Below are 16722 nucleotides of genomic sequence, written 5' to 3' on the forward strand. Positions count from 1 at the left end.
CTATAAACAGTGTTGGTGCTGCACTGCTTCCCCCTCCTGAGACGCCAGATGGTGGACCAGAATCAAATATTTTTGGTCTAATCTTGTTCCATAGGCTTGTGGTAAATTAATAGGGCTGAATAGTTTGATAGCGTATTATGGCCATTTTAGATAGAAAAAAAGGGAGTAATTTGTGGCCAAAACATTCAGAATTTTTTAGATAAATCTGAATTGAAAATAAATAAATAAAACATGGAAATTTCCAGTATGAAAAGCTTAGAATTTGCTAGAAAAGAATCAGCAATTTTGAGATTAATCTTGGAAATTTTCTAGAAAAAACTTGAAAATTTCTGAGTTTSAGATGTCCAGTTTTATTCAGAATGGGAGAATGAACAAAATTAGTTCACATAAAATTAACTTTAAAACGGGTTAGTAAAGGTTTTACCTGCAATTCTCCTGAAAGCGACATTTGTCCTCCAGGTGGTAGGGACACGGCTTCATGGATTTCTGGGTGGGGTGGACGAAAAGCACTCGGACCTGAGCCTGCTCTCCATCCGGTGGCTCTGCCCCGACCACCATGGCGTTGTGGTACTCCAGCGTCCCCCAGGATGTCCTGTAGGGGGCTCTCACCTTGGTACCACTAAGCGCGTCCTCTCCCTCCTCGTCTTCCTCCTCTTCTCTGTCTCCCTCTCTGCCTTCCTCGTCCTTCTCTCTGGAGTCGGAGCCGCTGCCTGAACATTCTCCCAGTTCCGAGTAAAAAGCGGCGAACTCTGCGCTCAGGCTCTCGTCGGCCCTGCTGGTGTCGGCCGCTGCCTCGCAGGTGTTCCCGTGTGGCTCGTTACTGTCCTCCAACCTGGCCAGCAGCCGGCTCTTTTTGACAGACACCAGACTGGCCTCTGTGAGTTCTATCAGCTGGCAGAGGTCCTCCTTCAGTTTGAGCAGGTCCGGCTGCTGGCTAGGGTCCAGGCCTGTGGACAGGGCCATCTCCACCTGCTGCAGCTGAGCGCCGTAGGCGGCGATGGCAGTCTCCAGGGTCGCTTCATCCATGCCGACAGCTTGGCACCGGGACGGACAGGAGAGGTCAGCATCAAACTGCGCTGACTGCAGAACAGGATGGAGGTGTAGAGATTATTTAGACAGGATCACGAGAAAGATGCAGGGTGGGGATTTGTCGTATTGTTTATCATGTATCGGGAACATTTCTTATACGAATTTTGATTTGTCTTGACATTTACAAACATTTAGAAACAAAACTGACATTACTGGAAATATTATTTTTACTGTTTTCTCAACTGTTCCCCAAATATAAGTAAATTTGACAAAATGATTCTAGTTACTGTGTGAAGTTTAGTGGCACAGAATCACTTGTTTAAGTGGCATCCTGAAGAAGACCGTTTAAAATTGAAGCTTTTTCGATAGCAGTATTTGTGGAGCTATGACTGCTATATCCTTAAAAAAAGATGTAATAAATAGTTTTTCATTTGTATTGTTATCACAACAGTGTAACAAAAATATTGTGATAATAAGTCCATATTGCCTGCCCTCCCATGGATGGATGGACAGATGGACGGATTAAACACTTTTATCCACTTCATTTCTTCTAAAACCTTCAGATGGTTGGAGCATCTTATGATCAGATCTTTATTATGTTCACAATGAGACACAAAGGGAATAAAGTCTGGAAGAAGAAATATTTTTTCCATTTTCCCTTTTTAACCAAACCTCAAACAAATTCCACAATTTTGGTTTATAACATTATAAAAGGTGTGTACATCTTCACATCTTTTTGGTGTGAAGATGTACATCAAAAAGGTGTAGGCTATGTCTTCCAGATTTACAACTTTTCACTGTCAGTAAAAAAGACACAAAGGGGTCTGGTTAGTCTCATGTAAGAGACATGCTTTGTGTTCTGACTGTGTGAATAAAATAAGCTCACTTATTGTGCCGTAAAGGAAGCTGCAGTCAAATGTTTTTACTGTTGTAGACTAGAGACTGAAACCAATTGAGATATTGTTTTAGCTGCTAGCCGTGTTTCCGGTTAGACTGGATCAATACTAGCTACAAAGCACATGTATTAATTTATTACCTCAGTAAGTGGTCGGCTTCTCTGTCATAAGTGCTGGCTCCGGTAAAAGTAACAGCAACATGGTGGTTGTTTTAAGAAACACCAGCCAGGCAAAAAAAGCTCTAGACAGGACAGACCGGGGTCAGCTTAGGAAAAATGAGCAAAGGCTGGACTTCCGTTCAAACTGCTATTCTTTCACAATAAAACAATGCCTTCTTGTTCCCTAGACAGTTACAGCCGCTGGAAAAGTAAAAATTGAGCTAATTGCTTTTAAACAGTTGGCACATAGACCTGTTCTATTTCAGATGTGAGATTTATTATTAAAACTCTTTCATTTTAAATAAAATAAAACTAGCGGTCATTAGGTAAGAGGCAGAGTACATCCTGAACTAGGACAAAACAGATAAACACAGGACAAACAGTCAAACATACACGCACTACAGACAAATTAAGATGAGTCCTGGTTTTGGACTTTTTGGAGAGAACCCATGCAAACAGAAAGAGAAGGAGGTCAGGTCAGGATTAGAGCTCAGAAATATTTGCTGAAAAACAACAGCATTACCAATTACAGTTGAGTCGGAATAAAAATATTGATTGGGTCTGAACTGGACCTGTTTATCTTGGAAAGTGCCTTTAGAAGACGTTTGTTTTAAATTAGCTTCTTGTTTACATTTGTTGTGGAGGTACAAGTGAGCAGTTTCATCAATATCTAATTGTGAATTTGTATTTTATCAATAAACTAACCTGCAAAGAACTCCAAACTGAATGGGTCAATCAAGCAGTGTAGTCCAAATATTAAATACATGGGTAACTGGACTAGGCCTCCTCTGCAGTAGTGAATTAGCTGCCTAAATAGGGGGATCAGAATTAGCCTAAGAAATACATTTAGGAAAACTTCTTTATTTTGGGGTGTAATTTGCATGAGGGTAACATTGGAGTAGATGGAGCGTCCGTCCAGGGAGACAAGTTTTGTTCAATGGATGGCTGGTTGGAAATGAGTTATTTTATTCTCAAATCTAAATGAAACCATAAGGTAAATCAAGGATCAGAAATCTGTTTTTAAATCAATGTTTTAAATATAATTCTAATGTAAAAATATATACTGCATACATTTTTCTATTATATTCTGTTGTAGTAGATTGTAACATAGACGTAATAAAGAGTTAGTAAAGATATTTTTCTTTATTATATCTATGTTTGTACTGGAAAGTCTTACTCTGATAGGACCGGAAATCTTCACTTACCGTCACAAATGTGCGTCACTGACGCAGAATTACGACGGAAAGTTAATCGGGTACAGCGGTAACTTCGTCCGCTCGAGATGTTTATTTCTTTATTTTTTTTTAAATAAAGTAGTTTAGTTTTCTCAGTGACGTCTCAACGGCAAGGCCTTACAGCTGCTGGAATGAAGGTAGGCTGTTATTTTCCACTGTGTCTCTTTAGTATTGAAGCTGTTAGCCTAGTTTAAACACTGAGGTGCGACATCACGTTTTACTAACACTATTTTACTAGCATATTTAAAGCGTTTATTTTGATACTAAATCATGCAATAAAAGAATATAACCAAATTTACTAAGTCTTTTTCTGTTTAAAGCCAGTTAAGATTTAAGAGCAGAGAAATATAAGATGATGCACTCATTACCATCAGCATCAATGCCTGTAATCTCAGTAGGTAAAGAGGATGGATGTCATTTGTCCCTACGGCGGCATGATGGGGCCATTACAGATTTTTAAAAAATCTAGAAATTTTTTAGACATTTTTAAGTTTGAGAAGTCAAGTTTGACTTTTGTAATTCTATTAATATGCTTGCTTTCTGCAAGCAGCAAGCACAGTAAACACGCAGCGTGGTCGACTGAATAATTCCTCCATACCGTACAAGAAGACTATAAGACTATATAGCAAGACTATAACATCTGCTTCTAATACTATACCGTTATCAGAAGTTGAAAAATCAAAGTCAAGATTGTAAATTGTAGGAATAGAAATTCTGATTATTGAATGCCACCCGCAGAACTTGAACCAGTTACTTTAAAATATTTGGATTATTGGAATTAAATTAGAATTAAAGATGAGTAATTATCATATACATAGATCTGTCTATTACCATTGGACAGATGTCCAGATCCAACCCTTGAATGTCTGACTCTTTCTCTCAAGAAACATTGAAGTCATTCTCTCTTTATGAACTATATGGCTCAAATAAATGTGTTGCAGTCCTTCAATAGAACCAGCTTTCTCTTCTTCATCACTCCAACTGGCTTCTTCTTCCAAAACAGCAGATAAATCGCTCACAACTTCCTCCACTTCTGTGTATTCAACCTTTGGTTTGACTTACTCTCATTACATCACAAGATGACGCCAGCGTTTTGATGAAAACAGCACAAGGCACAAAGGAGTTTATAGTAGTTTCTGAGAATTATTTATTATTAAAAGCTTTTATGAAAGCACAGTAGTTCATCTTTTTAAATTATATATGTGATTTTATCATATCAGTGAGACTTTAACCTGAAGAACACATTCATTAAAGTGAACAGGTGTTAGAAGGTGTTACATCAGCTCCCTGTGCTTACAGAAGTGACCCTTGCTGTGATGCCTCCAGCCATGTCTCAGATTAATGATCCAAAGATTGCCTTCGCTTATCTGCGCCCAGCCTGCGTCCTGCTCACCAAAGAGCCCACTGTGACCAACGTGGAGTCACTGAGCGAGAAGTTGAAAGACATCCACGATGCCTCGCTGCAGCAGCTCCAAGAGTATGTCCTCTTCCCCTTGCGCTTTGTCCTCAGAATCCCGGGGCAGAAGAAGGAAAAGCTGGTGCAGATTGTGGCCGAGGCAGTGACCTACGTTCTGGAGAGGACTTGTGTCCGGAGCTGGGACACGCTGCGTGACGTCTTCTCTGAGCTCTGCGTCTGCCTCTGCTCCCCCATGAACCCAGGCCAACCCGCAGGTACATCAGAGGAGCTGAAATCTGCCGTGCTGCGGTGTCTGGATGCTCTGCTCCATGCCGCTTATGGCGACATAGTGTTCAGACTGTACGAACCCTCGATGCTGCCCGGACTGGGTGCTGCTGTGTCGCTGCTGTTGGCTTTAGGAGAAAAGGACAAATCCAGAGATATTCAGACGGCGGCCTTGAAGTGCCTCCAGTCTTTGATTCTGCATTGCGACTGCAACCAGGAGCATGTTGCTCCAGCGTGGGATGAGCGATGTTCTGTAGGCAGCACCATGGCTTCCTTCTTACCTGGGATCACTTCGGCTGCAGCGAGGATCATCACTGGAGATCTGAGGCAAGGCCATGCGGTTACTGTCAGGGCCATCAAGGTAAAAATACTTCAGTCTTCTTCAAAATAACATGAATCTCATCCATATTTTTAGCATGATAAGCTGCAGTTTTCTGCACACCACATGAGTTTGCATCAGTTAATTCAAACATATCTGTTAAAATGGATTTCTTTTCTTGAATTTAAGACAGATGAACATGAAATGTCAACAATGTTGTCAACAACAATGAAAGACACCAACAGTAACTGATGTGCAGCGCTTTGCAAAAGTATTGATCCCTGCTCAACCGTATTAGTGCAGAAACAATTAATCGAATGAATCGTGATTAATTTATTAGTGAAATAATCATCAACWAATTTAGTAATCGGTAGCTGCAGTATAAAGAGGAAAAAAAGATAATGAAAGATACATAMATTTTTCTTTTCAGATAAAAAAACCTTCTTTATTGTAAATCAGTTTTACCCAGAACTCCTGAAGCGACATAGATTCAAATTCTATAAAACATTCAGAGAATCTCTTTTCTGATCAGTTACATGTTGATGTTAAAAATGTTTTCTATCTGCAGATGCATTCTTTGCTACATATGACTAAGCATTCATTAAAAGAATGACATGTTATTGGATTTTAGGCAGTACAATGTTTAATTTATTATTTAAAAATTGGAACTGAACTATTGGTTCATTGTCTTTTGTATTTCTAATATTGTATAAAAAGCTGTAGGTGGCTCAATAAAAACCTGGAGAGGGTGTTCATTTTTGTCATTTCTTTAACCCCTTACAAATAGGGTGCAACCGACCCCACAACACGTAAAACTTGCATCGTTTGCCTCAGTCCTCGCACACRCAAGGGTCAGAATAATCAAGGGTCAGAATAATCGATAGAATAAGTCAGTCCTAAAATAATGGTTAGTTACAGCCCTAAACATCATTCACATCATGTTGCAGTGCAAACCTCAATGCATTTTACTTCTTTTTCATGACATAGACTAACACAAAGTAGCGCTGCAGTTAACACTTATTTTAATCGATTATTCTGATGATTAAACAAGTAATTTTATATGTCCGTGTACTGTGTGCTGCTCTGTCACATAAAATCACTAGAATGTACAATGAAAATAGTAAAACAAACTGTGATAAGTTTAAGGGTCATGAGTACCGTTTACACCGTAGGAAAATAAAATGCCTGCTCTGGTTCAGGTGTGGTCCGGTTGTGTGGTTCTGGTCATGGAGGATGCCCAGCTGCAGCGCAGTGAGTCCTGCAGCACCATGTCCTCGGAGCTGGGGGGGATCGGCCAGCTGGTGGTACAGCGGACGGCGGACTGGGTGAAGGCGACGGCGGGGAAGCTGTATGTGCTGCTGAGAAGRATCATCTCCTGCTGCTCCACCCACCAGCACTGGAGGGTGAGGCTGGAGACGGTGGAGCTGGCCGACCGTCTGCTGGCAGCGTGCGGTCAGTCGCTGAAAGAGTGCCTGGGTCCACTGCTGGAAGCTCTGGTGGGAGTGATCAATGACAAAGACCCCAGAGTCAGACAGAGGTTTGTTGTTGTTTTTTTACTGAGTGTAAAAAGATTGAGAATGGCCCGACTGGAGCCTGATGCCTTCTTGTTCAGGTGCGAGGTTGCTCTGAGAGACGTATCCCAGAGGAGTCAAAGCGCCACTAGCAGTAAGAACCTGACTGACGTCCTGTCTGAGAACCTCCACTCGTTAGCCACCTCCCTCCCCCGGCTGATGAGGACTGGCGACGACCAGAAGAAGCTGTTTGTCCTCAACGTGTTCCTTGGTTACCTGAAAGTCCTGGGACCACTTCTCTCTGTGGTGCTAAACTCTGCTGCACATCTGGACAGGATCTCTAAAGCGTTAATGCAGGTAACAATGTGGTTTAATATTTTGATACTCTTCAGAATTGAACTTATAAAGACGTAATATGTGGAAGTGGTGCATGGGGGAAGTCTTGGGTTCGGTTCCCAAACCCTAAGACCTTCAGCGAACATCTACCTCTTTCTCTCCCATTTTCTAATTGGTCAGACCAAGTCATTGTTTTGCAAGTCACAAATTAGTCCTAAGTCTTTCCACTCCAGTCCTGGGTGTCCCCGCATTCTTAAAATGTCTTAAATTTATGTACTTAAAATGAAGGCCTTAAAATAAATAAGACAAAATGTAAATTATCTTTAAATATGCTAATCACAGGTCTTAAATCTAGTTGTGGTAGGACTATTAATTAATATTCCACATTAAACTTTTCAAGAATTTCATTTATGCTAAATGTTTTGCATGTTTAGCTTAAAATCTCTTTTCTGTGTGTAGCTGTGATGAAAATGTCAATCAGTAACTGTGTTCATGTTGTTTCTTTGCTTTTGAGTTGATTTTCCTGAAATTTTATTTTACATTTTACAACATTCCATTTTGTTTTTATTCCCTCTCAGCTGCATCTGATTTGGTATTTTTAATCAACTTTGCAGGTTAGCTCAATTACAGAAAAACATAAGTATTGATTACATGTGAATAAATCTATAGCTAAGAGGGGATGAATTGGAGGAAGATGCTTTTATCTGGGAGAATTTGCCACAAGGTGGTGCTCTCGTCCTGAGCTTCAATAAAGGACGCAACCGTCAAATTCCCTCTATTTAAAGACAGAAAGGTTCAAATCTATATGTGGATGACAATTTAAAAGACTATGTGTATAACTACCATCATAAGAAAAATGAGATGGTGAAAGTCACATAATCTCTATTTTTCTATTTCTATACTTTTCTATATAGTTGCATTTGAAGTCCATGTATCATTTTTATTCTTGTTCATTTTTGAATGAATGCAGATGGAAATAAAGCAGACTTGTTTAAAAAATAAATGAGCAAAGTGTTAAAAAACCTTCACCATTTTCTCTGTTTTAAATGTTTCACACCATCAAATAAATGCTTATGTTAAACAAACACAAAAAGCCATTTTCAAATGATGATTTCATTTATTAGTGGAAAAACTCATTAAATGATTAAGCTTAATAAGAAAGACCCTGGAMCAAAATGGCCTCCAGTTCCAAGGTAAAAACRACTGCTGGCCAAAAACAAACACATCCTGATGATCTACAAAACTTTTAGGAATGTTTTTTGTGGATTCACGAGACAAAATTTTAGAAGGTTTCTGCATCGTTGTTCTGCTTTTTGAGCTCACCATCTCAATAAACCAAAATGAAGGTTTTGGAATAGCCCAAAGTCTGGAGACAAAATTGGTCATTACATGAGCTCTGATGGACTTTCTCGGTTTTCCTGGAGAAGTCTCAGTTTATCCTAAATGACTGTTAAAATGTGTGTGCAGATACTGGAGCTGGATGTGATGGATGTTCGTATTGTGGAGGAGCGGAGCTCCACTGATCCCTTAGAGAGCAGCTCCAGCTCACACCACTCCTGCAGCGCTCACACTCAGAGGAAGCACTTCCTGTTCTTCACCGACGACAAGATCTACTGTGTGCTCATGGAAATCTGCCGAACATTAGGTACTATTATACGACAAAGTAATATAAAAAAAATATCTAATATGAGAATAAAGTAATCAAATTACAAGAATAAAGTCATAATACTACAACAGTAAAGTCGTGTAAAAATAATGTCGAAATAATTTGAGAATAAAGCCATATTATATTACGATTTTATTCTTGTATTACTACGACTTTATTAGCAGTTCTACTGAGTGTTGATCAATTTAATCGATCAACAGCCAGATGTAATCAGTTTTGATCACTAATATGAAACCAGGAGGCAGGGTTGTGGTCAAGACCACCTAACCCGAGACCAAGACAAGACCAAGACCAGAGTGTATCGAGACCGAGACAAGACCAAGACTTTTAGGGTCCGATTCCAAGTCGAGACCAAGACCGAGGGAAGTCAAGACCGAGTCAAGACCAAGACCAGCGGCCCGTGCTACATGATACAATAAAATGTGAAATATGATCAAAATTACTTCTCAAATTGATCTGAAAGATCTATATTCCCATCAAAACACCTAGATATTGAATACTTAATACCAATTGAATACTTTTACCAATATTAAAGACAGAACAAACTCTTTCTTCTGCTTTGCTTTCATCTCTGTGCTACGATCCACGGTGGTCTTGTGCCATCCCTAAAAAGATAACGCCCTGGGTCTTTGTCCATGTTGCTAATGTCAGAAACCACCACTGTCTGCACCATTAAACATAGCAATTGAGGCAAAGCCCTGACGCTCAACTATGAACACTGACCAAGGAGCAACAAGCAAGAAGTAACCAAGCACAAGACGCTTATTGTGACTATTGTCGCCCTCTCTCTGGCTACACGAAGCCAGGCAGTCTGACACCATGGCACATATTACAGCTGCCACTTAGAAAGAAAACAATCAGAAAGCAATGTGCATGCTCTGTGTGCTCTTTCGTTCTTGTGTTTTATTTATTTGTTAATTAAAAAATATCAATGTACATAATTAAATAAAATAATGATASCTAATGCATTGTATGCAGAGGATTACATAAAAATTAGATAAACTCCACAGTAACTTYTGGTTCCTTCGTGTAATTTTTCTTTCTGTTTGATGAAGAGAAAACGTTAAAATAAATGAAAAACCCTGAACAAAAGCCACAAAGATGCACTTTGCAACAATTTACCACAGTTCTGACATCTTTTAGCTATTCTTCATCTACTTTTTATTTTCCAGGTTACTACGGCAACATCTACCTTCTCACCGACCACCTATTGGATTTGTATCGTCAATCCTGTGCGTACAGGAAGCAGGCTGCAATGGTCCTAAACGAGCTGGTGGGCGGTGCCGCCGGCGTCTCGGTGGCAGCGCCAGCCAGCTGTTTGGACAGTGGGGACTGCCCGGCTCCCTCTGCCTCCAAGGAAGACCTGAAAGCAGCGGTGGTGTCTATCATGGAGGAATACATCAGCCTGAGCAACTGGCATCTGAAGACTGTGAGCGAGGAGTCGGACACAGACCGTCAGGACCAGCAGGTGAGGCTTCCAGCAAAAAAAATTGATAATAATATCATCTGTTTCTAAATTCTGTTATTTACGCAGTTAGTTAGTTTCTTATTCAGCTACAAAAAAAGGAAAGAAAGAAGGACGGACTGAACTAAAGTTTTCAGAGTATTTTTCAGCACTTCGCTTACAATAATTACTGACCAGAAGAACTTCAAGCTGAATGTGTTTATCGATGGTTCTGGAGAAAGCAGCATCAGCATCATTCTTCGTCACAGGCCAACTTGTCATTGTTTTCAGCTGCTGAGTCCTTTCAGTCTCCAGTCCATCTCCTGCTGTGACATCATCAGGAACACTTCAAATCCTCTTCATCAAGCAGTTCCTTCTTCATCCGCCTGCCCTTTGACCTCACCGCCTACATCCACCATCCACCAGCTGAAGGGCAACATCTGGCAGCTGTGCGTCCAGCTGGAGGGCGTGGCCTGCTTCGCCCAGGCGCTGCAGCACGACTTCCGCCCGCTGCTGATGACGGCGCTCTACCAGCTTCTGGAGAAGGCCAGCGATGAGTCGCTGCTGGTTAGCCAGGTGGCGCTGGGTGCCATGACAACAGTTTGCGCAGCCTGTGGTTACGCCTCCCTGAATGAGATGATCAGAGACAACTCAGACTACCTGCTCAACGACGTCTCAGTGAACCTGCAGAGGCTTGGTCAACACCCACAGGTACAGATTCAGAGGAGTACAATTATCAAGCATCAGTTCAGCCATTTTTAACATTGTGACGCCATTTTCCCTTCCGACTGACCAGGCTCCGCGGGTATTAACGGTGATGCTGGCTCACTCTGACTGCAGCCTGTTGCCTCTGGTCAGTGACATCATACAGGATGTGCTGATGGCTCTGGATCTCAGCTATGACCAGTCAGCTACTCTGTTTGGCTCTGTGCTGCACGCGCTCATGAAGGCACTGGGTAAGGAGATACTAGATCATTACATCATACTCTTCTGTATTGCTAGGTTTTATTAAGAACTTCACAATTCAATTCACTTTCAATTCACGATTCCTTTCAACATTGCTTTAAATACTTCAGTATGGTTTCAGTAATGAGAAGTATGCAGAGTTTTCATTTAAGGCTTTTTGTTCAATATTGGAAATACTGTAAACAAATGATTAAATTCCTTTTTTAAATTGTGCCTAAAATACAATAACATGTTCATTTAGTGAACACTTGATCATTTGTAGCAAAGGATGCAGCTAAAACATACTTCCAGGCTCAAACCTCCACTTACAGTGTATGATTGATCTATTGGCTGTTTTTTGGTTTAACTATTTAATAAATGTGTTGCAAAATGTCCTTAATAGGAGGTTGTTTTGAACCAGGTGAAGCTAGGACTGCAGCTTGACGAGTTGTGGATAGAACATATTTAGAAAAAAAGTTTTATTTTATTTTTTTAATCTTAAATGAAAATTCTCATATTTTATGTACAGTTTTAGCTTAATTATTGCTCTGACTGTGTTCTTTTTTAAAAATTACCATTTTTAGAGGCTCTATAGTTACTGATTATTCTATTATTAAATTAGTTGTAGGTTATTTCAGTAAACGATTCATCACAATTAATCCAATTCATTTACATATGACTTGTTTATTTGATGCAAACCCACTGCAGTCCATATTTTACCTATCGCTGCTGTTTTGTGCCATGCAGACCATTTCTTAGTTGTCATTTTGTGAATAAATCTTCTGTTGTTGAATTAATAGTAATGTCATTTTTCCTCTTTTAGCCAGCTGGTTCCCTCCGTCATGCTGTAGGACCAGTAAGCCTCCCAGTTCTAGGATTTCTGCTGAACTGGAAGATTTTGACATCTGCCAGTTCCTGCTGGATTACCAAAAGCAGAAGGAGTTGGCAGAGGGCATTGGGATTGAAGCGGATGAGATGGAGGATCTTGGTAATATTTAGGCATTACCAAGTACAAACTGACATTGTTAAGGTTCTATTCATAAAACGTTACAGCAGGCCAGAGCTTTGAGTTTGACATGTGGTTTATATAAATTAATTTAGGTTAAAGAGGCAGGAATCAACCAGGAAGCTAATTACAGCTAAAGCTAACTGTCCTTCCAGAGGTGCCGCCTCCTGCAGAGTGTGAGGAAGCTTATGATGGACCCGATGTGAAGGCACAACTCCCACCACACCTCAGTATCGCTAAAGATGTCATGGAGCGCTGCATCCACCTGCTGTCTGACCCCAGCCTCAGACTCCGGCTCAAGGTGACGGGCTAGCTGTAGAAGAAAAGTCCAATCCTCCAGAGCATTTATCAGTTTCCTTCGACTTAACATATAATTAGGAAAAAGTAGGTCTCAAATGAAGGTAGAGATCACTCTCTGTACTAAGTGCTACCATGGTGAGTAGACCAACTGGACATGTCCAGATGGAGGTATTAATCCAGTATTACAGCTAAATCTAGGGCTGGACGATATGGCTGACAAATGCATCACAATGGAAACTTTTCATATGGTCAATATAGATAATTATTTATACGTTTTAAATATCTGAAGTACTGGTAATGTGACCTTTCCTGTTTTATCCACAGTTTATACAGTTTTTTTTATTTTTAAGCAGTTATGAGGCTGAGTGGCGAAACATGAAACTACTCAGCAGGATGTTGCTAGGCAACCAAAGTACAAGTGAGTTAGCTGATGCTACCAACCTAGCGTATCTAGCTGTGAGAGGCCTTTGCTCTGCCTACATCCCCCAGAATGCCATGTGGTTCTGGATCTGAGGTCAGTGAAATTATTGAACATTCCTCATTTTGAAAATGTTTTTTAAAAGTTCTAAATTCATGTATCTATAATTTTGAACTTAACACCCTCACAAAACTTTTGAACTTAACACCCTCACAAAAACATAAGTTGGCCTTAAATACGTTAATTTTGTCACTAGCAGCCTAGGTGAATTCTTCTACAAAAGCAATGTTTGGTACTAAGCAGGTGAGGCAGAAGAGAGCCACATGCAGGATGAGAAGCACAAAAGCTGCTCCCAAGAGCCACCAACATACCCCAAACATTTCACAGTTTTTCCAATGCTTGATTGTAATATAGCAGAATCCTTCCTTTATATTTTCTTTATATTTGTAGTTTTGCAATCTTAAATTTTATTACATTTATTTTATTAAAGTTTAAAAAAGGTCTTAGTCTTAAATTCGACTTCCTGAAATCTGCAGATACGTGTTTATTGCCCAACTCTAGCTGAAACTCGGCAGACTTTGATGAACACTCTTATAGGACGAAATCAAAATAAGATGTCAGATTTGAGTTTAATTATTGCTCTGAAAATACCACTTCTTGGTCTCTTAAAGCTCGTATTCAGGGATAAACCATACCTATGCATGGTCATAATATTTCTGACTGTTGTTTACTGTCCTCCTTCAAAAGGTTCTGGATGTGCTGGAGCTGTGTGTGCACGTGCTGAGTGAGAGGGAAGACGAGTTGCTGCCCATGGCTCATCGCTGCTGGCCGGCTCTACTTCAGAGACTCACGGCTGATGACCCGTTAGCAGTCCTCAGAGCCTTCAGGGTTGGTTTACAACTTAGCTCTACTCCGAGTTATGGTTGTCTGACAAGCTTTTTAAACATTGGAACAAAATGAGGTCAAAAGCATATCAGAAGAGAAATCTCAACGCAAGTTTTACACATAACAAGGACTGTAGACAAAATGTGGATCATTTTGGGTAAAATTGCTCTAAATTCGGGTTTTAAATTCAGCATAGAAAATGAAAGCCTTAAAATTTCTAAATTTAATAAAATTAATATAAATGGACCTTAAATGTTAATGACAGGCTGTTGTTGTGGAAGAACTATTGTATATTCTATATTCTATGCAGTTCACTTTTCTAAAAAGTAAAAGGTATGAGTCAGGTGGACGTCTTCATTATGATCTATGACTCAAGGTGGTTACGGCTACTGCTAACTAGCTGCTAGTAAACCCTTAGCTTTTTTGTGTCTATCGTTGGTAAGTGTAGATTTATCACCAGCTGGCCGGTCGGCATTCGTCTTTGCCTCTGTCTCACTTCTATTGCAGTCTGTACAATGCTATTTGCGTTCGCCGCTAAAAGCTTGGCACCACTACATAAAATATGCAATTTTCTTCTGTACATTTCTGTCCTGGTACAGGTCTTATAGTTCATCCATCAGGTTGTTATAAAGTCTTATATTTGAGTTGGTTGAATCTGCAGAAACCCTGAAGCTTTGTGGTTACCCTTAATAACTTAGCATGTTTTTAGCGGTAACACCTGTTTTCACATAGACTTTGCTGTTATTTTTTTATTCATTTTTAAATTGATTTGAACTTGACGATTTCTCCACAATTAGGTGCTGTGTACGCTGGGTGAAACCTGTGGTGACTTCCTGCGAAAGAGGGTTTCTAAGGAGGTGCTTCCCAAGCTGAGCTCCTCACTGGTGCGACAGGCTCCGGTCAGCGCCAAAGCCGGCCCGGTCTACACACACAATCTGGCCTACAAGCTGCAGCTGGCTGTGCTGCAGGGCCTGGGCTCGCTGTGTCAGAGACTGGATCTGGGTAAGAGAAGCCAGACACACCTGCAAAGGTAGCACATGTCTTTACATTTGACCTCTTTAGACCTGAATGGTTTTGTTTTGTTTGTTTAAGACCTTCAAATAATTGCCTGATTGTGAAATTAAAAATGTGAGATATTTATGAAGACTGATGAAAAACTCCTCAGATCTGGGTGTTTTAATCAACTTGAATCAGTATAAATATCATTACATGTTTTATGAGGCTATTTTCCTTATTTGTTTATTAATTAAATAAGATTTAGCACATTATTGTGCTGAGCCTGGGGACTCTGGGTTGGGCTCTCCAGTCTCTGGGGACGAGGTCGCCGAGGTGGTCAAAAAGCTCCTCGGTGGCAGGGCCAGGGGGTGGATGAGATCCGCCCGGAGTTCCTTAAGGCTCTGGATGTTGTAGGGTTGTGTTGGCTCACGCGACTCTGCATGGACATCGGGGGCAGTTCCCCTGGATTGGCAGACTGGGGTGGTGGTCCCCCTGTTCAAAAAGGGGCACCGGAGGGTGTGCTCCAATTACAGGGGGGTCACACTCTTAAGCCTCCCTGGTAAGGTCTATTCRGGGGTCCTGGAGAGGAGGGTCCGTCGGATAGTCGAACCTCGGATTCAGGAAGAGCAGYGTGGTTTTCGTCCTGGTCGTGGAACACTGGACCAGCTCTACACCCTCAGCAGGGTCCTGGAGGGTKCATGGGAGTTCGCCCAACCAGTCTACATGTGTTTTGTGGACTTGGAGAAGGCGTTCGACCGTGTCCCTCGGGAGGCCTTGTGGGGGGTTCTGAAGCTGCTGTCCCCGCGACCCGACCCCAGATAAGCGGAAGAAAATGGATGGATGTGTAGTTGTATTCTTGTACCACCAGGTGGCAGTGTTGTATATCACTGGCAATTACAGCCTAACTTGTGCTTCTTTCTGTTTCTGTGCTAATATTTAYTACATACGTCTATGATTTAGTTTTTTCCTGGGTAGAAATGTGTTCATATAATCAGGACCGCTAGTGTTGGGAAGAAGGTCGGTACTTTCGATCAGAGTCAGCATCCCCTCCGATTTCTAGATTGGTACACTGTTTTATTTAAAAAAATGTAATTATAAATTCAATTTGCTCTCATGCATAAACCATAATGGAAAATCATCAGTGAAAAAGCCTGGAGGCAGTGGAAGCGTTTGGGTTCAGCATATTTTAAAGATGACTTTGGAGATTCAAAGCCCAGCCAGCTGAGCCAACAGGAAGCCAGCGAGTCCTCAGCTGCTCACGCAGTAACGCCCGCTCGCAAGCTCCATTACACAGCAGTACAGCAAGCAAGCTAAATGTGCAATCAGCAAACCAGGAAGTAGGACTATTTGACTTCTACGTCTGGTGATGCGTTTATCCTCTTTACTGAATGTAAGCCCAACTTTGAGCATATAAACTCAAAATATGTAGTAAAAGTTGCCAATTTTGTAAGTAGCAGCTGAATTTTCATTTATTCATAATTACCAGCTTTAGAAAACATTTTAAAGGTACAGTATGTTGCAACAGTATTCATAAGTCTCGAAGTTTTCTACATTTTGTCACATTACAAACACATATTTTATTGTCAGATAGTTTTTTCAAAGTTGTGCATACTGGTATGTCTTTAAAAAGTTTGAATATTATGAAAAAATTAAGCATGTTATGTCCCTCATTTCAGAAAGTTAGATTAATTAGATTCATTACATATAGTGAGACATTTGTCTGTTACTACCCAATAGTAAGTCCCGCCTACGCCTCACAATTCTTTGGACTCACTACAGTTCACTACAGTTCTCTGTCCAACAGGTCTGGAAAATCCCCAGAACTCGGGTCTTACCCTAGAGATAGTTTGTGGAGAATTATCTGTTTAAACTGGGGTCGGAAAGGACTCGTCTAGCT

General features: G+C 40.8%; 2 protein-coding genes across 3 annotated transcripts in view; one reads left to right on the forward strand and one right to left on the reverse strand.

Annotated features, from left to right (window-relative positions):
* zgpat (zinc finger, CCCH-type with G patch domain) overlaps nt 1-2219 on the reverse strand; it is a 13892-nt gene extending 11673 nt beyond the window's left edge. Inside the window, exons 1-2 of the mRNA XM_008413139.2 lie at nt 2066-2219; nt 425-1080 (exon numbers count right to left, since the gene is read on the reverse strand). Of these exons, the coding sequence (XP_008411361.1) occupies nt 425-1026 (602 nt within the window). The 5' untranslated portion in view covers nt 1027-1080; nt 2066-2219. The remainder of the gene's footprint in view (nt 1-424; nt 1081-2065) is intronic.
* A 1077-nt stretch (nt 2220-3296) lies between these two features.
* Nucleotides 3297-16722, forward strand: part of tti1 (TELO2 interacting protein 1) — a 31663-nt gene continuing 18237 nt past the window's right edge. The window contains exons 1-12 of one of the 2 annotated variants that reach the window (XM_008413140.2): nt 3299-3455; nt 4618-5360; nt 6518-6855; nt 6931-7186; nt 8633-8810; nt 10004-10299; nt 10567-10986; nt 11072-11231; nt 12044-12208; nt 12382-12527; nt 13692-13832; nt 14627-14831. In XM_008413140.2, the coding sequence (XP_008411362.1) occupies nt 4635-5360; nt 6518-6855; nt 6931-7186; nt 8633-8810; nt 10004-10299; nt 10567-10986; nt 11072-11231; nt 12044-12208; nt 12382-12527; nt 13692-13832; nt 14627-14831 (3031 nt within the window). In that variant the 5' untranslated portion in view covers nt 3299-3455; nt 4618-4634. Of the gene's footprint in view, nt 3456-4617; nt 5361-6517; nt 6856-6930; nt 7187-8632; nt 8811-10003; nt 10300-10566; nt 10987-11071; nt 11232-12043; nt 12209-12381; nt 12528-12879; nt 13833-14626; nt 14832-16722 lie in introns of those variants that run through there. The other variant, XM_008413142.2, reaches the window with a different exon arrangement.

This window comes from Poecilia reticulata, linkage group LG7 (assembly GCF_000633615.1).
Source record: "Poecilia reticulata strain Guanapo linkage group LG7, Guppy_female_1.0+MT, whole genome shotgun sequence".
NCBI lineage: Eukaryota > Metazoa > Chordata > Actinopteri > Cyprinodontiformes > Poeciliidae > Poecilia > Poecilia reticulata.